Source organism: Protopterus annectens, chromosome 1.part2 (genome assembly GCF_019279795.1).
Source record: "Protopterus annectens isolate FY-2018-M chromosome 1.part2, PAN1.0, whole genome shotgun sequence".
NCBI lineage: Eukaryota > Metazoa > Chordata > Ceratodontiformes > Protopteridae > Protopterus > Protopterus annectens.
In genome coordinates, this window is record NC_056727.1 from 315779771 (window position 1) to 315805216 (window position 25446).

Consider the following 25446-nt stretch of genomic DNA (forward strand, 5'->3'; position numbering starts at 1 on the left):
GGGGATATAAAACGTGTACACACCCCTGTTAAAATGCCAGGTTTTTGTGATATAAAAAATGAGACCACAATAAATCATTTCAAAACTTTTCCCACCTTTATTGTGACCTATAACCTGCACAATTCAACTGAAAAACAAACAAATCTGTTAGGGGGGAAAAAATTAAAAAACGTTCAATAAGCTGGTTGCATAAGTGTGCACACCCTTAAATTAGTACTTTGTTGAAGCACCTTTTGATTTAATTACAGCATTCAGTCTTCTTGGGTAGGAGTCTATCAGCACGGCACAGCTTGACTTGGCAATATTTGCCCACTCTTCCTTGCAAAAGCGCTCCAAATCTGACAGATTGCGAGGACATCTCTTGTGCACAGCCCTCTTCAGGTCACTCCACAGATTTTCTATTGGATTTAGGTCTTGGCTCTGACTGGGCCATTCCAAAAATTTTATTTTCATCTGGTGAAGCTATTCTTTTTTTGATTTGGATGTATGCTTGGGGTCATTGTCGTGTTGAAAAGTTAAATTCCTCTTCATCTTCAGCTTTCTCACAGACACCTGAAGGTTTTGGGCCAAAAATGACTGGTATTTGGAACTGTTCATAATTCCCTCCACCTTGACTAAAGCCCCAGTTCCAGCTGAAGAAAAGCAACATCAAAGCATGATACTGCCACCACCATGCTTCACTGCGGGGATGGTGTTCTTCTGGTGACGCAAAGTGTTTTTGCGCCAAATGTACCTTTTGGAATTGTGGCCAAAAAGTTCAACCTTGGTCTCAGCCATAACACATTTTCCCACATGCTTTTGGGAGACTTGATGTACTGCAAATTTTAGCCGGGACTGGATGTTTTTCTGTGTAAGAAAAGGCTTCTGTCTTGCAACCCTACCCCACAGTGCACACATATGGAGAATAAGAGAGATTGTTGACACATGTAATACACACCCAGTACTTGCCAGAAATTCCTGCAGCTCCTTCAGTGTTGCTGTAGGTCTCTTGGCAGCCTCCCTGACCAGTTTTCATCTTGTCTTTTCATCAATTTTGGAGGAACGTCCAGTCCTTTGCAATGTCACTGCTGTCCCATATTTTCTCCACTTTTTGATGACTGTCTTCACTGTGTTCCATGGTATATCCAATGCTGTGGAATTTTTTTTTGTACCCTTCTCCTGACTGATACCTTTCAACAATGAGATCCCTTTGATGCTTTGAAAGCTCTCTACGAACCATGGCTTTTTCTGTAGCAGGGAACTGAGTAAATGTCAGGAAAATCCTACTAGGACAGCTGAACTTTATTTGGGGTTAATGAGAGTCTCAATTGATGGCAGGTGTGTACCGCAGAAGACTGAATGCTGTAATTAAATCAAAAGGTGCTTCAACAAAGTATTAGTTTAAGAGTGCGCACACTTACGCAACCAACCTACTGTACCTTCACCAATTCCCAAATATTTATACACTCCCTCTTGCTCAAATTCTTTCATATCACATTCCTGTCCCAGACTGATATTTTCTTCGTGCTGCAGGATTCCTGCTTTAAATGTTGCTTTTACACATTTATCAAGACAAAATGACATTCTTATATCAACTGAGAAAGTCCTGACCACTTCCATTTGTCCTTTCAGCTCATCTGATGAACTATACAGTTTAAAATCATCTACAAAAAGAAAATAAGTTTTTACACTTTGTTGTTTTCTGGGAGTCAAACTGCAACCATGACCTAATCTGTTAAGTAGACAGCTTAATGGATTAACGGCAATACTAAAGAAGAGTGGTGATAGAGTCACCGTGCAATATCCCCCTTTGAATTTGTATCCCTGGGATAATTATTTGTCCTTTATCATGGCTTAGCTGCAAAGTGGTTTGCCACTGTTTCATGGTCACTGTAATGTAAGTAATCAATGTAGGGTACATCTTATTCGTCTGTAAGCACTCCTTTATCCATGAATGTTAGATAAAGTCAAATCCTTTTTTGTAATCTATCCATACCATACTTAGATTCTTCCCCATTTTACAATTCTCCATTATGACAACAAATGATCTTTTGCTCCATATGACTTTCTTTTGTTATTCAGTTTGCACTAATTTCAGAATATAGTTTATACACGGTCGGAAGGCAAGATATTGGTCTATAGTTTTTAGGATCCCTTGTAGGATCACTCTTAAGGAGGTGTATTATTTTTTCCAGTTATTAACAGGCTGATGTCTGTTCAGGATATGCATACAAGTCGTTTTTACTCGGGGCTAAATCTTCTTCTAAAGATGTTAATACTTTTAGCCAGATGTTAGATACTATATCTGGGCCTGGGTTTTTCCAGTAAGGAGCTCATCTTAATTTTGTTTCAGTTTCTCTGGCCGTGACTTTATCCCATTTCGGATCCTGTACATTTGAACTTCTTACTGTTCTTTTCACTTCTTCTATCTTTGTTATGTTCCACTGGGTCTTTTATAGATATTTCTCCCGAATGTGTCTATTTCTTCTTTTTTTGGTGGTGTTACAATTTATTTTGCTTTGCTTCCCAATTCTCTATAAAGCTTTTTGGGGTCAATGAAATGCTTATTTTGTACTTTTCCTTTATATTTATCTGCATATCTTCTAAGTTTTTATGCCTGTTTTGACATGTTTACTTTATTATTTGTAATAGTGTAAGATAGATCCTGGTCTGTTCTTATGTTGGACAATGCTTTAATCACATCTATATTTTCAAGTGTTTTTGTTGACATGTTCCCTCTTCTATACTCTTCTAACAGTGACACTTCTCTTAATTGCTTTATAGTTTTATCTATTTGATACTTCCATGATGGCATTTGATTTTTCTCTTCCCTTCCCTTATTGCCTTATATTTTTGTGGTAACACTTTATCTGTTATTAATTTAGCTGCACAGTAGTACATCCTATTTACTTCTGTGATATAACTTGAATTTCTGTTAATATTCTTGGTTACTGTATTCGATCAGATTTCCAAACATCTGGGGTCTTACTGACTTTCTGTAATCTATTTCTTTCATCGATCTTGATATGTCTATCCAGCTCCATTAAATCAAGCAACTCTTCCCTTAGATCATTTTCTTACCAAAACTGAGGGCATATTCTTTCTTCTCTGTTTTTTGCACGCATTCTACAGAAAGATCCAGAACATCTTACTGTGACATATTCTCTTCAACTGTATCCTGCATTATCTGTTGCTCTTTCATATGGGAAGTCACTGGCCTATCGCTCCACAAAATTGACTGTGTCAGAGTTGCCACTGTTCCCTGTTCCTTCCCTTGCAATGCAGCTCCAACTGAACTTTTGTACTGGTTTCCCACTGAAGGCTTGAGAGTATCTTCATGTGGCAAGTAATCAGATGCTTCCTGTTTCTCCTTAATTTGGGGACTCATTGCTCTGTCATGCTGTGACATTACCAGAGATGAATGTTCTACACTAAATTCTTCACTTCACAGATATTCCATTTTCCTTTAACTTCTCCATTACTAATCATCTTTTCTACTTTTCCCGTTTTTTTCTTATTTTTTTTTGTATTGTAAAATTTTCCATATCTGGATGCCTTTGCCTGTATTTCTACTCAAATATTTTTGGTGCTGCTTTTTTGTATTGATTAGTTTTGCTTTGTCTTGTGCATACATATTGTAACATATTATATCTCTTTTTCTTTCCCATGTACATATTGATTCTTCAGATGTCTCCCGCTTCACCTGTTTCCCCTTATTTTGGGAAATCATTGTTCCATCATGCTGTGACATAACCTGTGTTAGACTCTGTATACTAAATCCTTCACTTTGCCAGCATTCCATAACTTCAGCCAACATTTGTTTAGTTTCTACTCTACTAATCTTATTTTGTATGTTCCTCCTTTGTGATCTTATTTTTTATATTGTGAAATTTTCCTTATCTGGCTGTGTTTGCCTGTATTTCTCTTCAAATATCTTTGGGGCTGCTTTCTTGCATTGATTAGTTTGGCTTTCTCTTTTGCAAAAATACTGCACCATATCAGATCTCTCTCTCTCTTTCCCATGCCTATGCTTCTTTTTTTATACCTTTCAAAAATTTCTAGAATTTGTTCTTTATATTTTTGCACTTCCTCAGTCGCTTCTTTTTCCAAATGGCCCAATTATTGGTCTATATAATACTTTTCATGGATCTGTTGTATTAATGAACACAAATTTACATTTGAAGCTTTTGACAGTTTTTCTTGTGCAAGTATTTTTCTTTCCTCTAATTTCTCTCTCTTAATCATTTTTGAATATCTTCAGTCTGGAAATTCTGTGCTTCTTGCATAATAGTAGCAATACATAATTTTTTCTTATCATCAGTAGTTGACTCTATCATCTTTATGGCTCTTTTTTGGCCTGTCAGTGTTTGCGTTTCTTGTGGGCTACTACTTCCTTCTCAACAATGGGGACATCCGCCCCCTGAGCCTGATCTAACCTCATTGTAGGAATGTTTCCATGTCTTGAGAATTCTACACTGTCATTTTTTCCCATCCAGGCACCAGTGCACATACCAGGATTGGGTACTTTTTTTTATCCTGGGACCTGTGCACCCAGATTTCTTTTTTATTTTTTACCCTGCTTCTGTCCATGATATATATTATATAAAATACAGTCAATACATCAGTGTTGCCTTGGAGAGATTTTGTAGAAACAGGGTCTACCTCGTGAAGGTACTCACCAAGACCTGAGGATTAATTAATTTCCAGCAATACTACTCTCTTTTTCTTGCTAATTTTATCATGTCTCCATTCAGATCCCTAACCATCTCTCCATTTTTAATTTCTCCAAGTTTTTTGGGTTTCTAATACCATGATGGGAATGGACCCCATTCCTAAGTCAAAGTACGATTAAAATTCATGAAATTAGTATTGTTTCGATCTTTGATGTCAGCCAACAGTACTCTTCTTAGCACCCGCAATATGCCCAGTAATGACTCCTTCTGCGATTCATTTGGAGTTACATGTATTGGTAACATATCTAAATATGATTGTAGATTCTTTTTTATAAGACCATTTGCTCCTGCTACTATTGAAACTGTCTGGGTAGCTTTCTTCCACATTGCTTTCATATCTGCCTGCAAATCTTAATATTTTATGACTTTGTGTCTCTCTGTATGCAAGACACTGTAGTCACTGGGTGTAGCAATTTCAATGATCAATGCTACTTTTGTCTTCTTTTCATGGATCACTATATCTGTTTTTTTCGCATCTATCTTTTGAACTATTGGTAATGGGGGATCCCATGTGATATAGACTTCATCATTTTCTATGATGCCTTGTGGCTCATGTTTCCAGTGTTTTTCAGCTACTTCAATATTATAATGCTTGCACAATCCCCAGTGCAGCAGTCTTGCCACATTATTATGCCTTTCAGTATACAATCTACAATCCTTCTGCCATTAGTATGTCACAACCAGCAACAAGGTGTGCAACTGTTTCCAATTCTGCTTTACAAAACCTACATTTGTCTGTTTCTCCCACATGTTCAATGGATTTTTTAAACCAGCGTGTACGTAGCCCACTGTCTTGGGCCGCCAATATTAACCTTTCATCTTTTGATTTGAATTTGCCTCTCCTTAACTATTCCTGCATTCGATCCTGATCAACATGAGGTTCTTCCAGAAGTTTTCTATACTTGCAACTATATTTATGCATTTTCCACATTTCTTGCCTTCTCATCTGATCCTTCACCTTATATTCTTTCTTCTGTTTTTTAGCACATTCAGTTGCTGCCTGATTTTAATCTACTTCTGGTTTGATCTCCATTTCTGCTAGATACCAATATGCTTCTGCTAGGCTAAGCAGGGAAGTCATCTTAGATTTATTCTCCTCATGTTTCAAAACTTTCACTACGTTTGTGTCTTGTGAGGTCAACAGATGTGTGTGTGGAGTCCCATGACTGCAGATCTACACATGTAATCAGTTTCAAGGAGGCTCACCCCTCCTACAGTTTTACATCATCTTCATTCAGTATGGTTAAGGTTATAAGAAAGCCCGAGGATGTACTGTTAGCAGGATCTTGCAGAAACATGTACTGTTCTTTCTGATCAGTCAGTGGAAATTAAATAATTGTTTTTCAGAAATAAAGAAATTTCCTACTTGGCTGAAATCTGGGGGGAAGGGACTCCATTTTTTTTTAATTTCTCCAAGTCCTTTGGGTTTCTAATACCATGACAGGAACGCACCTCATTCCTAAGTGAAAGTACAATTAATGCTCATGAAATTAGTGTTGTTTCATTTACTATACAAGTAAGAGCTTTCCCTTAGCTCATGCTGACACCGGTTTATTTCATTTGGTCTCCCACAATTGTTTTTCAGAAATAAAGAAATTTCTTGCTTGGATGAAATCTGAGTTTGGTGTCTTTCCTTAACAATACAAAGGTTTGTAAAAAGTTGGTACAGCCTGCTAAAAATCTGGATACTCAATTAGCGTAAAATGTGAATCCCTAGTAAAACATAGCTGCTTCTACTTCTAGCAGAACAGTGGGATACTTCTTAGAAACACAAATTTAAAGTAAAACAAATATATTACTGAAGGCATACTGCAAATCTATCTCACATAATTATTTTTTTCTGAAAAAGAGATATGTAACATGTGGTTTCTCTTTCTTAAGATTACTGGTGCCACTAACAGAGTGAACATTTAGTCTGGCTTTATCTGTTCTAAACAGTTTTAAAAGTGTGTATGTGTGTTTATTGGAGAATGTTTCAGAAAATTGTGTTGAGTTGTAAATTAAGTCTGAAAATGGGAACATACTCCCCAAAACAAGTATATTGTGGGAAGTTGTAAATCATGCGTGAAAATCGGTGCATTCCTCCTAAACAGGTACAGCTGAGAGGCCTGATGATAACTTGCAAAGAGACAAGAGGTAACGGAGTTTGAAGTGATAACACTTTCAACTTTGTGACATCAACAAAAAGATTGAGAAAGGAGTGGTCTATCACAGGCCTACAAGTCCCTTCCTTTATTGGCACCAGAAAAATCCTTGAATAAAACATTTTATTCAGCTGGCAGACACTGGTTCTATGACTTCCTGAGAACATCTGTTCCATACCTTTGGAAATAGGAATAACTGGTTTACTGGGCAAGGAGGAATCCATTGTAATGCAGGGAGAGACTCCCATTGCCAAGAGTTACCCTATTGATTGACTTTGACAACTCATCTGTTTGAAACAATTTGGTGCCACATAGGAAGATGCAGGCTGAAAGAGAGAGGGGGAGATTTCTAAGGGGGGAAGAAGGCCGAAGAGTCTAATAGTCATTCTAACTTTTTAGACTGTCCTGGAATTTGAGAGCCTTTCCCTTTCATTTTGAGGCTTCCTTGCCATTGTCTATTAACATTCTGTTTAGTGGCAACTTTTTTTGCGTGAATGTTTATTGAAAAAGGGTGCTGAGGTAGAAAGAGCATTTTATTTGCCTTAAAAAAGGTAAGGTTGAAAGACTGGGGTCACTCCTTGAATCAACTTTATCTTCGCAACAAATATCTTAAACACCACTGAAACAGAATTACCAAGCAGAACTTCCTTGTCTGGTGGAGAATTTACAATCTCAGTTTTAAAATCTTCAGGAAGATTTTGAGTGCCAAACAAATCTTCTCATTACTGACCCAGAAGGAGAAGCCCTGGAGGCAGTATCGGCAGTGTCATAAGGTATATTTAATTAAATGAGAAGCAAACAATAAACAGGCTGTGACATCAGGCTAATATCCCACAGGAGTGCCCCTCAATCTTCACCACTGACTCCAGTGTGGGAGCGTCACAGAAAACACCAGCGCACACAAGAGTAAAATTCCACAATATCCCTTTAGAGCACAACAGGAGCATGGTCTATTTTCATGGGAATGGACTATATACCTCTGCCACCCCAAATGTAATCCCTTATCATGCACTTCAGAGCAATGTGTTCCAGTTTAAGACCTCTGACTCACTCACACTCGAAACAAATTTAAATCTCACACAAACAATTATGGGAAGATTTCCAGCTGTGCCCCCTATGCAGTTCCAGTGGTAATCCTGCCACCAAAGTCAGCAGGTCTACATGCCCTTCAAAGGGTGATCAATTATTAAAAATTAAATATCAAAATAAATGACAGCTATCACCAGAAGCAGCCAGGCATTCAAGATGACCTGGAGAGTATCAAACAGGTATAAGCACTCTCAATCTCTAAAGAACACAGTGATTGTCCAGCCACAATGTAAAGTAATGCAAAAACATTTAATAATAAGTAAAATGATTACAAGAATGTAAATCAATAACTTGCAATAAACACCAGAATTCAATCACCAGAAATATAAAATTAAACTGTAGGACAGAACTTGAGGTATATTCTGCACAGCACTGTAACTGATTATAACTCTCAACTAACTGCTGCTCTTCACAAACTGTTCAGCAACTGACTTCAGCAGTCTCTTTTATATAGTCCAGGTTAACAGTCTCAACTGTTTTATTTTAAAAAATAACAATCAGCAGTTATTTTTCCTGTCAATCAGCTGTTCAAATAATTACCTAGCAACCAGAAACATCACTTACTGTTCCGCTGATTCTCTACAGACAGTTTGTATTTTAGAATCTTTCTCATAAACAAGTGCAATTAGAAATGTATCATAGGTTCATAGGTTCATACTAGGCTATCTGCCCTAGGGCATTTATAAGCTTAGCCAGAGTATGTTTGGCTTTCGCCACCCATTTTAAATTAATTTTGCTATGCCCTTTTTCGAGGTTAGTATACTGTGCCTCTGTCTAACAGTGACACAGAAGTGATACCCGAGGTAAACCTACGATCTCGCATCCACTCATCAAGATTCCTCTTGAAGAGAGTCAATGAGGGACTCTGCCTAACCTGGACTGGGATTTTATTCCAGAGTGAAGGGAGCCACTGGGTTATGAATCTGGCCCTCCAGCATGTCCTATTTATTTCAGAGCTGAGGTTCAAGTCTCTCGAGCACGTAGCTCGATGGGATTTGTATTTTTTGAGGTGCGGCATGTCCCTTAATTCTGGGTTGGAAATGGCTTTATACATCAGGCACAGATCGCCTCTGCACAGGCGGTATGCCACTGAGTAGACCTGGAGTTTCTTTAACCGGGCAGCATATGGCATCTGTTTGAGCCCTTTGATCCTCTTGGTGAGGTACTTTTGGGGTCTTTCCAATTGCTGCAGGTGTTTGGTAAGGTACAACCCAAAAGGGGCACTGTACTCGATTATGGGCCTGATGAGGGATGAGTAAAGAGGCACGATGACCTCCCCTGATCTAGATGTGAATCCCTTCATGATTAGGTGGGCTATATAAAATGTTTTTCTAACCACTTTGGCCACGTGGTTGTCAAATGAGAGATTGCTATCAACTTGGGTCCCCAAGTCCCTAATTACTTCTTCTGTACTTAATGGATTACCACCTATGTGGTAATTTGTGGCACTGTTTTTGCCAAAGGGGATGACTATACACTTTTTGGCGTTTAGCTTGAGGCCATGGCTCTGGCACCAGTTGTCTGTTTCTATAAGGCCCTTTTGGAGGATGTTTGTGTCGGCTGGAGAGTTGATTATGGCGCCCAGTTTGCAGTCATCTGCAAACTTGGTCAGCCACAGTCCTTCTGTGTTGACCTGTAACTCCGAGAAATATATACCGAACAAGAGAGGTCGCAGGACTGAGCCTTGTGGGACGTCACTTGTAACTGGTTTGGAGTCTGACATGGCTCCAGCAATTCTAACCATGTGGGTTCTGTCCTTGAGCCAGTTTGCAACCCATCTAGTGACATAGGGGTTTATATTTAAGTTGGTGAGCTTATCTATAATGCCCGAGTGGGGTATTGTATCGAAGGCTATCGCGAGGTCCATGTAGGCTGTGTGGACCACCTTCCCTTCGTCAATGGCCTTGGTGATAGTTTCAAAGAAGTCGACCAGGTTTAAGAGGCAGGATCTGCCCTTAACAAAGCCGAACTGGGTAGGATCCAGTGTCTGTAAGTCCCCAATATCTTTATTTATGAGGTCCATGATGATCCTTTCCATAGCTTTGCAGATCAAGCTAGTCAGGCTTATGGGGCGATAGTTTCCAGGGTCCGTTGAGGCACCACCTTTGTGGAGAGGGACCACTGTTGCTCACTGACAGATTCTTTAAACATTTTGTATAAGCAGGGAGATATTCAACATTTTAAAACCTTATTTACAGTTTTACAATTAGATATGCTGGCATATAATACAAGTTCATCTGAGAATATACACAAATCTCCTGCCAGACATGCTAACACAGATGGCAGTGTTTCATTTTCTTCACGCAGAAATTTAAAGATTTTTTTTATCTTCAGACGAGGGAAGGTGATAGTTAATGTTTTTGTGTTCTCAAATGACAGAAGTAATGTAAAAACTTTAACATGTGAGCCTGTCAGTTCAAATTTCTGAATGTTAAAGTGGAAGAAAAAACGTTCTTCCCAAATTTGTCAAAAGCTTACCCATCCTTGTCAGAGAATATGGGATTAACATTACCAATTTGTCCAGCACAAGCAGTACTGGATAGAGAAAACACTGCAGGGGCGTCTTTAGGGTTAGAAAACAAGTAACTGAAAACCTTAGATATAAGCGTAGCTAAGGTGGGACAAAGGGGCAGTCTTCTCTGGTACAAGGTTTTAGGGGGGAAACTGCAGTACCACCATTCATTTCCATACAGGCATTTCTGGAATGAAATTTGATACTAGAGTTAGCACTTTTATGTATGGTCTTGAGTTGAACTAAGTTTTTTTTTTGTCTCTTCACTTCAAGAATGGGGAAGGGGATGCATGTATGACCTCCTCCACAGGAGAGAAATGAGGAGCTTCAGATCAGAGAAAGCACAGCTTTTTTTTAAACCTCCTCAGTGGAACTGAGTATTAGATGAGCCAGGTATGGCTGTGGTCTGATGTAACCTGTCAGACTTCCTAGGTGCAGGAAGTTGACTGTTAGGTAAACTACACATGCTGTCAGAAAAAAATATTCTCCAAAGCAGATAAAACAGGAACAGTTGCAGACACATGAATATCTGACTGTAACAAATTATTCTCATCCCAGTGAAAAATCTCTTTTATCTTAAGTAAAGTTTAAAAAAAGAAAGGTCTTATTGAGGGAAATATAAAGCAACATATTCCTCAGAATCAGAATCTTCATGTTGAAAAGAAAATCATGAAACTTTCTTTCAGTTTTCTTTCAGCTTCATATACTCTTTCACATAAAAAGATTCCACCCCCCACACACACACAATTCTGTACAACTACTGTTCACTTTTGCATTCTCACTGAAAATCTAATGAAATTCTCTTCCTCAAATATGTGTTTATATACACACACACTCTTACACACACAATTAGACAATGGCAATACTACCACTATATCACTATTCTAGTTCTGTTTAACATCTATTTAAAGCTGATGTTTTAAGTCAGATTATTGCAGTTTACCATACAGGAATATTAACTCTGCAGTGGTGCTACGGTACCATTGTCGCCTCATAGCAAGACGTTGTCCCGTTTGATTCTCAGCTAGAGCGTCTTCTGTGTGGAGGCATACGTGAATGGGGCATGCCTTCGTTGAAGGGTTGTGCGTCAGGGCTGGTAACCCGGTACGTAAAAATCCACTACCAATCATTAGCGGACCAGAGTTCTGCTGTGGTGACCCCTAACTGGGAAAAGCCGAAAGACACAAACAAACAAACCATACAGGAATATTAAATAGCCATTCATAATACATAGAATTCATTTAATCAACTGATACTTCAGTGTTATATAAGCAAAGAGGATAATGGGTACAACAATGGTCCACCGCAGAAATGCTGCAAATTCAGTCATTCATTTGTACGGGTTCATAAAAAGACTAATCAGGAAGAATTGTTTGCCCCAAAAAGTGAAATGACAGATAACTATGGTTCTAACTGTAAAGTCAATGCATAGCTGGTGAAACACTTTCAAATAAAACTCAAATTACCATGTCAAAAAGATTTTGACCCTCCTCACCCTGTTTGCGTGATGAGGTGGAGATTGCAATTTTGAAGGGACAGATTTTAAGACACAATTCTCTGATGTCAGATATAAAGGTTACAGCCCCAACCACTTTGGAAACATTTTGTTTGAAGGCCCTCCTGCTTATTTCATTGTCAGAACACAATGAGTTGGTCAGCTGTGTACGAGGTAATGCAAACATATCAGAAAATCACTTGTTATAAAGATGTAGCATTCTTATCATATGATAGTTATTAAGTTAATTTTAAGTTTTGGTTCCCATTTTTTTAATATCCAACAACATACTGACAGCATTTTCATTTTCTGCTCAGAAGACTGCATACCATTAGATGTAAAAATTCAGGCACTAAGAATAAGGTAGTAAAATAAAAATATACCAAAAAGAGGTAAAAAAAAAGCATAATTCATCTGTTTTACCTTAACCATGGAGTAAAAGGTTTTGATGGTAATTTTGTTTGTGCCTGGAGTGTGACAAAAGTGATTTTCTGCATACTCAAATACATCAAAGTTTAGATATGTAGTCACTGCATACCTTACACCTTACCTCATCATTTGACTATGCAGAAACAGCCAGATGTTAACATGTTACTGTAAAATATAACCAACTTTATAAAAAGTAATTATCTGGAACTGGCAGTTATACAAAACTATACAAAACATATTGCAAGGCAACCTCAGATGTGTTTTGTGAAATAAAAGACGTGCTCTTAAATTAACCCATTAAGCTTGCTAAAATTCAAACTTGTATCTGTAGACAGCAATTTTTTTTTTTTATTTTTTTTATGGAAAAGTGTTCAGCAACCTTCATCTTTTACCTTTTTGCCGGCAATATAACCTCCTGCTGCACCAAATGTCTTTGTAAAGGTACCCATCAGCACATCCACATCTGCAGGATTTAAGTCAAAGTATTCTACTACTCCTCGACCACCTGGTCCAATGGCACCGATGCTGTGGGCCTCATCCAAGTACAGATAAGCTTTGTACTTCTTTTTCAAGGCTACAATCTCTGGCAGACGTACAACTGAGCCTTCCATACTATGAAGCAATGTAAAAAAATTGGGTTAGTAAAGTTCAGATAAACTGTAGATTTTTTTGGACTTTCTGTAACTTTCTCAACATTTTTCACCTGGGAAAATCTGTTCACAGTATGAAAATACTATATCTGCATCCTGACCTGAAACAAAAAGGAAAGAGACTATTGTAGCAGAAATCAGACTTTGGGTTTATTTCTATCAAACGTAATTCCTGGTTTAAACTCCAGAGCCAAAACAATAAAGAAGTGCCGACCTTAGGTCTGTCAAATTTTCACATGTCCAAAAAGGGATTTTGACATATGAAGCTCAGCTGCTGTAAATTATTTGTTTTCGCTTTCTTAAAAAAATACTGTTTTATAGCTGAAATTGTTTCTTCTGTTTTAATACAGCATATTTATGGCAGATACAGTACACAGTTTACTTAGCAGGGAAATTACAATTTCACCTAAAATATAATTATGCTCGTTGCCATTTTTTTCATGGATTTTGCAGCATGCAACTCCCCAGCTTAGTAACAGCCTACAAAACGAATGACCGGTAATATTCATGACTCTTATGCAGCTATTCATCACTGCTTGCAAAATTTACTTTACTGCATAACGATCACAAAAAGGTGTTTGCTGGCAATAATGTATTACATTAAGCAATGAATTATTGTGCATATTATGATTCACTAAAGTTGGAATACATCACTTTGCACTCCAAGACAGGTGTTTCACTGCACAGTAGACAGTTAAGTAAGAGAATGTATGCATTCTCCTTAAGTCACTTTCTTTATTAGTAGCTTCTAAAGTGTTGTAGTTTTGTTTGAACCATTGACTGACTGTACTGACTTTTGACACTGATGGAAAAAATGACTACTGAATACATGCATGCCTATAAAGGTACTGTGTTCACCTCTAGCTGGCTTTGCATATAAATTACATCTTAATACAATCTTGTGTAGACCTTGTGATCCATCATAACAATACAGAGGCATACTGACAAAAAAAAAAAAAACTTTCCACAACAGACAATGCCTGTGGGGATCACCTCCAGTAGGCATTGCTTAGACCAGGAAAAGTACAGTTTTGTACCTACCATAAATGTAGATGTTCGAAGATCCACATTGCTGCAGTCCTGACACTTGGGTAGTCCGCTGTCCCAGTCGGCCCGAATACCAAAGTATAAGGCTGACGTCGGTCAAGGCGCATTAATCTGACGTCAGGACGTCAGGGTACAAATGCGCATGACCGACGTCATTTCCTCAGTCTTTTCTTGCCCCAGATGTCAGAAGACCCTAAACAGATAAGGCCAAACCAAAAAACAACAACACACCAAACACCCCTGTACCAAATATATGTACAATATATACAAAGTCAGAAAGGTACAATCCTACCCACACAACCACCCCTAAACACAGAGGGGAAGGAGGGAGGTTGGACTGCAGCAATGTGGCTCTTCGAACATCTACATTTATGGTAGGTACAAAACTGTACTATGTTCTTCATCTCACATTGCTGCAGTCCTGACACTTGGGTAGAATCCCAAAGCAGAGGTAAGGGAGGATGGCAAATCACAAAGAAGCAGGAGCTGACAACATGCCCTGTAAAATAGCAGTGGCAAAACCAGCCCTAGATTTAGAGTAGAGAGGAAGGTGGTAATGCTTAGAGAAGGTATGCACTGAACTCCAAGTAGCTGCCTCCAAAATATCCTTAGTTGCCACCCCTTAGAAATGCTGTTGAAGTGGCAGTAGCCCTAGTGGAATGAGGCCTAATCCCAGCTGGAATCTCCTTGCCATGATGGGAGTAACAGAAAGTAATGCAAAACCCAATCCACTTAGAAATAGTTTGTTTTGACACAGGCTTACCCTGAGAACACAAAGCAAAAGAAACAAACAACTGCTGAGACTGCCTAAAATCCTTAGTCCTGCTTAAATAATAACGTAATTGCCTGTGTACATCTAAAGTGTGCAAAATCTTTTCCCCCTTATTTTGGGGATTTGCATAAAAGGTAGGCAAATGAATAGTTTGGTTTAAAGCCACACTAGAAACCACTTTAGGCATAAAGGAAGGATTAGTGCGTAAAGATACCCTATCCTTATGAAAAACCAGGAAAGGCTCAACCGCCATAAGGGCCTGCAATTCAGACACCCTTCTTGCAGAAGTAATGGCTAACAAAAAGCAGTCTTCCATGACAAATATTTCAATTCAGCAGTAGCTGCAGGCTCAAAAGGTTGTAGAGTGAGTTTCTCCAACACAAAATTGAGGTCCCAAGCAGGAGTAGGAGCTGTCGTGGGGTCTTATATTCTTTGCCCTCTAAGAAATTGCTTGAACAAAGGATGAGAAAACAATGGTGGGTCACAATCATAGTGAGCTGAAATTGCTGCAGCATGAATCTTAATGGAAGAGAAAGACAAACCTTTGTCCAATAACTCAGTAAGATATTGAAGAGCCACACTCAAATTTGGCTCAGAAACATCCAAATCCTTTGCTGCACACCAAAATAAAAATCTCTTCCATTTTCCTGCGTATACTTTCCTTGTACTAGGTCTTCTGGCTTCCATAATCACATTCAAAACTTGTTGAGGAAGCTGAGACCTGCTATGGTTCAAAACAGAATATGCCAGGCTGTTAGATGAAGAGAGTGAAGCTTGACATTGAGTAGATGCCCGTCCTTCTGAGACAATAGGTGTGGAATCAAAGGTAAGGGCCATGGAGGCTTCCTTACCAGACTCCTCAGTAATGGGTACCAGTGCTGCCGAGGCCAATCTGGAGCTATTAAAATCATCCTTGGCTTGTCTTGTCTGACCTTTAGGAGTACCTTTGGGAGGAGAGGCAGAGGTGGAAAGGCATACACATGAAGATTTTTCCAACTGAAAGAAAGAGCATCCACTTTCCAGGCTGTGTGATGAAACCTTTTGTGCAAAACTTTGGCAGCTGGTGGTTTAGCGGAGAAGCGAACAGATCTATGTCTGGAGTTCCCAGGACACTGTCAATGTCTGAAATACATGAAGATCCAGTTTCCACTCGTGGGGATCCATGATTTGCCTGCTTAACACATCTGCTAAGGAGTTCTGCGCTCCTGGCAGAAACCTTTGAAGATTCAGTTGCAAGCTTAAGCAGTCTCCCACAAAATCATTGCTTGCCTGCATAGAGGATAAGAATGTGTTCCCCTTGTTTGTTGATGTACCACATGACAGTTGTGTTGTCTGTTAGAATCAACACCTGCCCTGGAAGAAGTAAATCCTTGAAAGCCAGTAATGCAAACTGGACTGCTAACATCTCCTTCATGTTGATATGTAAATGCTGCAGTCTGGCAGGCCACTTGTCTTGTATCCACTTTCCATTCAGATGAGCTCCCCAAGCTGTGTCTGAGGCATCTGTCGTTAGAATCTGACTCGCCTCTGGCGGGTCACAGAGAGTCCCTTGTTTAGGTGACATTCCTGAGCCCACCACAAAAATTCCTTCTGAATGCAAGGTATTATTTGAATGACAGTGTCCAAATCCTGGCAGTGCTGTGTCCATACATTTTTGAGATACCATTGTAGCTTCCTCATATGCAGTTTGGCATTGGGAAGTACCAGAATACAAGATGCCATGAACCCTAAGGCTTGAAGGACTGCCCTTGCAGTCAGCCCGGACTGATGAGATAGTTGATGGAAGTAAAGAGAAAGATTCTTTTGTTTGTCCGGGGTTAAAAGGCCATCTGGGTTGCTGTATTCAGTCTCACACCCAGAAAGCACATGTCTTGAGAGGGTACTAGACTGGACTTTATTTCGTTCACAGAATACCCTAGGCATCTTAGCACTGCTATCACATATTCCAAATGCTGAAGAAGCACGTCCGTTCCTTGAGCCAGAAGCAGGCAATCGTCCAAATAAGGATAGATTTGTATTCCTTTTAGCCTGAAGAAAGCTATCACTGGAGCCAGAACCTTTGTGAATACTCTGGCAGTAGATAAGCCAAAGGGCAATGCAGAGAACTGATAATGAGAATTCCCAGCTCAACGCAGATACTTCCTGCAAATTAGTCTGATAGGAACATGAAGGTAAGCTTCCTTGAGATCCAAAGTTACCATCCAGTGATCTTTGCCCAGCAGAGGTAAAAGCTGTTGTAACGTCAACATTTTGAACTTGGGAATGTCCAGATAAGTGTTGAGGACAGACAGATCCAAAATTGGTCTCCACGTGTTCCCCTTTTTGGTACTAGGAACAGTAGCGAATAAAATCCTAGGCCCCTTTCTGGCACAGGAACCGGCTGAATGGCCCCTATTTGGAGCAACAGAGAAATTTGCCTGTGAGCCTCTTTCCTTTGTTGAGGAGGAATGTCTGGCATGCCTTTGAAAGGAGGCAAGGTATGGAAATAAAACCTGTAACCGTGGTGAATGATATCCAATACCCATCTGTCTTGGGTAATTAAACTCCAGTTTTCTTTGAAAAGTGCCAACCTTCCTCCCAAAGGTGCTGCCAGGCGAGAAGATTCTGGCAGCTGAAAAGGCAGGTCATTGGGTCTGTTTACGAAAGGACTGACCCCTGCCCTCACCAGAAGACTGAGCAGGAGAACTCCCTGTTCTAGGCCTAAAAGAACTTTGAGCTCTGCCCCTACCACGTCTAGACCTACCCCTAGACTGGGAATCATAAGCAGGATATATCCACCCCTTGGTAGGCCAATTTCTACTAAACGGCCGAGGCTGAACCTGCAAAAAATCTTTAACAGTCTGCATAGACTTAGCCTTGTCTTCCATTTTCTTTAGAACTGCTTCCACAGGCGAACCAAACAACACATCAGATTGTAAAGGAGCATCTAAAATCCTTGTCTTCACATGCTCAGCTAAATTCTGATCCCTAAGCCAGGCGTGCCTGCGAAGAACCGAACCAGTGGCAGCCACCCTCGAAGAGGCCTGCACAGCATCAAAACCACATTGCAAAGAATGCTTACCCACCTGTTCAGAAACATGAACTAAATCCTGCAACTCTTTACACTCAATACCTTCCGCCAAAGCATCTACCTTAGACTTTAATTGTGAAAGGAGATAATTTTGGTATTTCAACATGTGAAACTGGCAATTCAAAGCTCTCATGGCCAAAGTGGAAGAAGTATACACTTTTTTTCCCCATCTATCCAAAGCCCTTGCCTCTTTATCAGGAGGAACAGGATTTTTAACAACAGAAGCCTTAACACCTTTAGGCCCCTGAGAAACAGTTTCTGGGTCTGCCCTAGGACTCTTAAAAAGATACTTATGAGCTTCAGGCACCCTATAATATCTATCCGGTTTAACTGGAGCAGGAGGCAAAGAATCAGGGTTCAGAGAAGCCTCTGCAAAAACATCCTCCACCACATTCAGAACAGGAGGTAAAGCTAAAGGCCTATGCTGGGGTAGAAACAAAAATTCCCTAAGCCTTTTCCTGGAATCAGAGAAATCCTGACCTTCCCATTTAAAATGCTCCCTCATGGAATGAAGAGTCTCTGAAAATGAAAAATCCTCAGGAGGAGAAGCAGAAGGAGTAGAATCATCTACATCAGAATCAGAGTAAGGGGAATACTCCTGCAAGTCTTCAGCCGAAGACTCAGAAGCATCCGAACACTGCTCAAAACTCCCAAGCTCAGGTTCCACCCTAGGCCTCTTATCAGGAGGTCATAGAACCTCTAATCATTGTAATCAAATCTTCTGCCATCTTAAGCATATGCTTCTTAGGTACAGACCCTGAAGAACTAGGGGTAACACCTGAAACAAAACCTGGCCTGCCCCTGGGAGAAGCCTTGGAAATAGCAGGGGAGGGCCTAACCACCTTAGGAAGGGAGGGAAGAACAGCTACCTGAGAAGCCCCTTCCGCCTGGCCTACCTCCTGAGAGGTAACATCTTGCAGTAATAAAGTCTCTCCCTGGGATTCCAAAGAAATTTCTGGCTGAACCTCTGGCTCCACCGAGCCCTCTAAAGAACCGGCGTCCGACCGCACGGGGGTTCTACCAGCCTAGGCTTTGTTGTTTTGTCCTTGCGCTTTTTTGGCGTCGGAGCATCCGGCGGCATTTTATAATTACACCGCTTCCCAAAAACTAACCTGGCACAATCTAATCTTCTCTTTATAGTGCGTTTGTTAAATCTAGCACAAGAGCGACAGCCAACAACGTCGTGCTCAGGCCCTAAGCAAGGTATACACAAGGTATGGTAATCCCTATGAGGTATCTGTTTCCCACAAGAAATACAGTTATTCACTTTTTCTGACATCCGGTAAAATACTGAGGCAAGAAAAAAACAAAATATTCCCCCAACTTGGATTGGTCTGAAACTCCGACTTCGGAAAATCTCAGAACGCCAACCTGCACTTGCAAAACTGCTTCTGCATCGGACCATGCGGCAAAAAAGACTGAGGAAATGACGTCGGTCATGCGCATTTGTACCCTGACGTCCTGACGTCAGATTAATGCGCCTTGACCGACGTCAGCCTTATACTTTGGTATTCGGGCCGACTGGGACAGCGGACTACCCAAGTGTCAGGACTGCAGCAATGTGAGATGAAGAACATCCTCAGTTACAACAAGGCTGTTATTGATGGCACATTTTTTCTTCTGGAAAACGTGTCTTCTCTTTGACAATGACAATTCTCTGAGACAATGTCAGATCTGAAGATATGAAAGTCTTCTGATCCAAGACTGATGGATCCGGACGACTGGAATCCTGAAGCTCTAAGACAACAGATGGTGTCAGAGAAGGAACATGCAGGGGTGGTGCGATGAAAGGTCGAAGAACCTGACCCAGAGGGGTAGGCACTGAGGGAAAACCAATGTGTCGCTGCGCTGACAGGATCTTCCTCACAACTCTCTCCACATCGTCTTCTGTGAGACTTCTGAAAAAGTACAGTTGTGTACACTTACCATAACTGTAGATGTTCGAGTGCATTCACTGTTGCAGTCCTAACCAATGGGTTATCCGGCTCATGGTAGCCATCAACCAGCCAGAATACCAAAGGTAAGTAAATATGACATCGGCTGTTGTCGGTTGTAAAGGACGTCTGATACATAAGGAGGCAGCCGACATCGCTTCCTCAGTCTTTCTTGCCATAACAGTCAGGAGTCCCCAGAAAACAAGGCTTAAGCCAAAAGAAACTTTGGCAAATAAAACCAGATTCAACTGTACCTTAGGAAAGGAGAACATGAAAGGACCAAAAAGGGGGAAGGAGGGAGGGAAACCAGGAATGCAACAGTGAATACACTTGAACATCTACATTTATGGTAAGTGTACACAACTGTACTATGTTCATCATGTTTCACTGTTGCAGTCTTAACCAATGGGTTGATTACCAAAGCCCAGAGAAAAGGGAGGAGGCACCAATAGAATCAAGGATTGGAGAGAATGCCCTGCAGAACAGCAGTGGCAAACCCTGCCCTGGCTCTAGAAAACAAAGGCAAATTATAATGCTTTGTGAAAGTGTGAACAGAAGACCATGTGGCAGCCTCTAAAATGTCTTTAGTAGGGACACCCCTTAAAAAGGCTGCAGAAGTGGAAGCTGCTCTTGTGGAGTGGGTCCTAACCCCTTGAGGAGGAACCTTGCCATGAAAGGAATAACAGAAAGTAATACAATGTGCAATCCACTTAGAAATGGTTTGCTTAGAGATAGCTTTGCCCTGAGCTCCAGGGGGAAAACTGAGCAATAACTGTGCTGGTCTTTAGTCCTGTCCAGGTAAAACCTGAGCTGTCTGTACACATCAAGAGAATGTAGTATCCTTTCACCTCTATTTCAAGGATTAGGAAAGAAAGTAGGAAGGTGTATGGACTGATTAAGAGTCAGGCTAGAAACCACCTTAGGCATAAAAGAGGGATTTGTTCTCAGAGAGACATGATTTGCATGGAAAATAAGAAAAAGCTCCACAGTCATCAAAGCTTGCAGCTCCGAAACCTTCCTTGCTGAAGTTATAGCCAAAAGGAAGACAGTCTTCCAAGAGTGAAGCTTTAAATCTGCAGTGACAGCTGGCTCAAAAGGAGGAAGAGTGAGTTTCTCTAGAACAAAATTAAGATCCCAGGCTGGAGTAGGTGCCCTTCTGGGAGGTTTTAAGTTGCAAGCAGCTCTCAGAAACATTTTCATCAGGGGATGAGAGAAAATGGGTTGCTCCAAAGAACAATGAGCAGAAACGGCTGAAGCATGGATCTTGAGAGAGGAAAATGAAAGACCACCCTGAAGCAAATCAGCCAAGTATTCCAGGATCCAGACGAAGAGTAGGCTGAGAAGAAGATTCCCCTCTAGCCTGCATCCAGTGAGAGAATCTTTCCCATTTGCCAGCGTAGGACTTCCTGCCTCCTGAAGTACATTGACCACCTGCTGGGAAAGGGAAGAAGAAATGGAATGATTCATACAATGAGCCATGCTGCCAAATGGAGAGAATGAAGATGAGGATGTAGAATGCTTCCCCCTTCCTGAACCAAAAGATCTTGTTTCAGAGGAAGACGTCAAGGAGGAAATTGGGAGAGACTGCAAAGCAGTGGATACCCATGCTGTTTGGGCCAGTCTGGAGCTATAAGAATAGTCCTTGGTCTTACGTCCCTTATCTTCAATAATACTCTGGGAAGAAGAGGAAGAGGAGGGAAGGCATAAACTGAAAGAAGCGTCCAAGGGAAGGACAGAGCATCCACTCTCCAGGCCTTGCTGTGATGCTGTCTGGTGCAAAAAAAAGTGGTAGAAGGTGGTTGTCTGGGGAGGAGAAAGATCCACCTGAGGAGTGCCCCAACAATGAATGATGCTGTAAAAGACTGCTCTGTTCAGTTGCCACTCGTGAGGATACAGGGTCTGTCTGCTCAACTGGTCTGCCAAAACATTGAGCCTCCCTGGAAGAAACTGAGCTGGGAGATGCAGGCCCAAGGATGCTGCTATGGACCAGAGAATCATGCTCTGTCTGCACAAGGGATAAGAATGAGTCTCTCCCTGTTTGTTGATGTACCATGTCCTGACAAGCAGAGATCCTGGAGAAAAAAGATGCTTGAAAGCTAGTAAGGCTTGCTGAACTGCCATCAACTCCTTTAGGTTTATGTGCAGGTGCATCTGCTGGACATTCCAATGTCCCTGTATGCATCTGCCATCCACGTGAGCTCCCCAGGCATAGTCCGATGTGTCTGTAGTAAGAATTTGAACGGCAGGAAGTGGGTGAAAAGGCATGCCCTTGTTTTGTAGACAGGCTGTCGCCCACCATAGAAACTCTGTCTGCAGACATGGAAGCAGAGGAATTATCATATCCAGGTCCTGTGTGTGTTGACATCAAAAGTTCTTGAGGCACCATTGCAATTTCCTCATATGCAGTCTTGCATATGGAATCATGAGAATGCAAGAAGGCCATATATCCCAGAGCTTGCAGGTATTTCCTTGCAGAGAGCTGGGACAGGCTTGCCAAATCCTTGAAGTAAACTGAAAGAGTTCCCTGCTTCTCCTGAGTGAGATACATCATCTGGGCGGTTGTGTTCAGACTCGCTCCCAGGAATGTTATCTCCTTAGATGGCACCATTTTTGATTTTTCCACGGTGAGAGTGTAACCATAGAAGAGTCGTTACAAATTCCAGATCCTTTAACAGCTGTTCTTGAGAATTTGCTTGAATTAGACAGTTGTCCAAGTATGGATAAATCTGAATTTTCTTCTGTCTGCAAAAAAGCAATGACTGGAGCTAGGCACTTCGTGAAAACTCTGGGAGCAGTAGATAAGCCAAAGGGCAGGGCAGAGAATTGATAATGTTGCTTGCCCACTCTGAAACGGAAGGTATTGCCTGCAACTTTCCCTGATAGGGATGTGCAGATAAGCTTCTTTGAGATCCAAATTTACTAGCCAGGAATCTTTGTCTAACATAGGTAGCAACTGATGCAGAGTGAGCACTTTGCAACTTTGGAATTACCAAGAAAGAGTTCAGAATGGATAGATCTAGGATAGGATGCCGGGTGCCTTCTTTTTTTGGCACTACGAAAAGTCTGGAATAGAAGCCCTGGCTTACCTGCTGAGCAGGAACTGATTCTATTGCTCCCAGATGTAACAGAGACAAAATTTGCTTTTCTACTTCTGCCCTTTGGTTTGGAGGAGTGTCCGGGAATCCTTTGGGTACTGGAAAGGTGTAGAAAGAAAACTTGTGGCCTAGGGATACAGTTCTGAGTACCCATTTGTCGTCCGTGATGGTGGCTCAGACATCTGCAAAAAAGGCCAACCTTCCCACTAAAGGATTCTCCAGGCAAGCAGGAACAGGCAGAAGTTGGACAGAGTCATTGAGGATGTTTGGATTGAGATGTAGGCTTAGAACTGCCTGCCTTGGAAATGGAAGCATGCCAGCGCTTAGACCTTTGAGGAGTAGCCACCTGCCCCCTATAAGATTTGTAACCTCTAGTCCTAGAGCGGTTCTGTCTTGCTGGTATCAGGAAACATCCAACTCTTAGAAGGGTAATTCCTGCTGAAACGAGGAGGTTGAACTTGCAGAAAGTATTTAACTGTTTGCATAGACTTGGCCTTATCCTCCATCTTTTTGAGCACTTCCTCTGCTTTGCTGCCAAAAAGACTGTCCTTATGTAAAGGTACATCTAAAAGCGAAGACTTGACAGGCTCTGGAAGGGGCTGTTCCCTGAGCCAAGCATGCCTTCTGAGAATAGATCCAGTAGCTGTAGCCCCTGCAGGAGGCTTCTAGAATGTCAAAACCACAATGTAAAGAATGTTTATTGACAAGACTAGCAGAATTCAGCAAATCCTGCATATCCTTACTCTCTGCCAAAAGAGGCACACTTGCAATCTTTGACTTAATAGCCTCCAAGGTGTGCTGCTGATACTTAAGCATACGAAAAAGGCAATTAGTAGACCTAATAGCAAGAGTGGCAGAGGTATAAACTTTTTTACCCCACCTATCTAGGTTCCTAGATTCCCTGTCGGAATGAACAGGATTCTTGGTAACAGTGGCCTTAACTCCTTTAGGCCCTTGAGAAATAACCTCTGGGTCAGCTAGCAGATTCCTATAAAGAAACAAATGAGAATCAGGGACTCTATAGTACCTGTCAGGTTTCCTGGGAGCAAGAGTAACTGAATCTGGAATCAAGGAATTTTCCAGAAAAACATCATCAACTATTTCCAACACTGGAGGAATAGCCAGACGTTTATGCTGAGATAAATCCAAAAACTCCCTGATCCTTTTCTTAGATTGGGAATAATCCTGACTTTCCCATTTAAAATGCTCCCTGACCGTATTCAAAATATCACCAAAAGAGAAATCCTCTGGAGGAGAAGCAGAAGGAATTGATTCCTCTGCATCTGAATCCTCAAAAGGAGAACAAACATGAGAAACTCCCTCTTCATCAGCAGAAATGCTAGAAGTATCAGAACCTGAATAAGACAAAGCCTCAGGAGAGACATCCCTACCCCTTTTTGAAGGAGGAGGCTGTGAACCCCTCATAAGAGTCAAAAGGTCATCAGCCATTTTAACCATTTGAGAATGAGGGGAACGAGTGGAAACTGGAGCCTGCTTCTTCACAGACTTATGACTGGAAGATTTACCTGCAAGTCTGAAGGACTCAGGAGGCCTGGCAACCGCCTTAGTGGCAGAGGTTGTCGGTATAAGCTTGCTGTCCGAATGAAGAACAGAGGCCTCGGACACCGGAGTCAGCTTAGCGGCTCCAGATCCAGATGAAGAGGCAACAGGCAGAAGGTCCGAAGACAAAATGGAAGCCGGTGGCCTGAGGGACTCTAAAATGGTCTCAACCGAGGCCTGCGGTTGAAAATCCATGGACTGCAGGGGCTGCAAAGGCGCCTCACTGGCTACTGCAGAACAGACAACCAACTTAGCATCATCTGAAGACTTGACCTTCTGAAGCCTGTCGTGGTCCTTGTCCTTACGCTTCTAAGGGATATTCGGAGCTTGAAGACCAGCAGACGCCATACCGACAAACAGGCCACACTCCAAAATGCTTAGCCCGATGACGAATAGTATGCGGATTAAAGGAAGCACTTAGGTCACAATTAGGAACGTTGTGGTCAAGGCCTAAACAAATAATACAATAGGAATGAAAATCTCTATGGGGAATCTGCTTTCCACAGGTAAGATAACTATTGACTTATTCTGACATTCGTTGAGGCAAGAAAAGAGGATACCATATGGGGTACTTAGCTGTAGTTGACTTCAACTTTGTAGTTGGAAACCAAAAAGTTAAACTGCTGACCGGCACTCGTGCAAAAATGCTTCTGCTTCAGGCTCCGCAGCAAGGAAGACAGAGGAAGTGACATTGGCTGCCTACTTTTATAATGGACGTCCTGACGTCCTTTACAACTGACATCATATTTATTTACCTTTGGTATTCTGGCCAATGGAGAGCTACCAAGAGCCGGATAACCCATTGGTTAGGACTGCAACAGTGAAACATGATGAACATCGAGTAGAGTAATTATGGAGGGGGATGCTAGTCTCTGCAGAAAAGGAGATGAAAGCTTGTCTGGAACTGGGTCAACTGATGGAGAATATCTCATTTGAG

The 25446-nt window shown here is 41.2% G+C and overlaps 1 protein-coding gene across 1 annotated transcript in view; it reads right to left on the bottom strand.

The window, feature by feature from the left end:
- Nucleotides 1-25446, bottom strand: part of SPTLC3 (serine palmitoyltransferase long chain base subunit 3) — a 1995977-nt gene that overhangs the window by 717154 nt on the left and 1253377 nt on the right. Inside the window, exon 8 of the mRNA XM_044056235.1 lies at nucleotides 12774-12993. Coding sequence (XP_043912170.1) covers nucleotides 12774-12993 — 220 coding nt within the window. The remainder of the gene's footprint in view (nucleotides 1-12773; nucleotides 12994-25446) is intronic.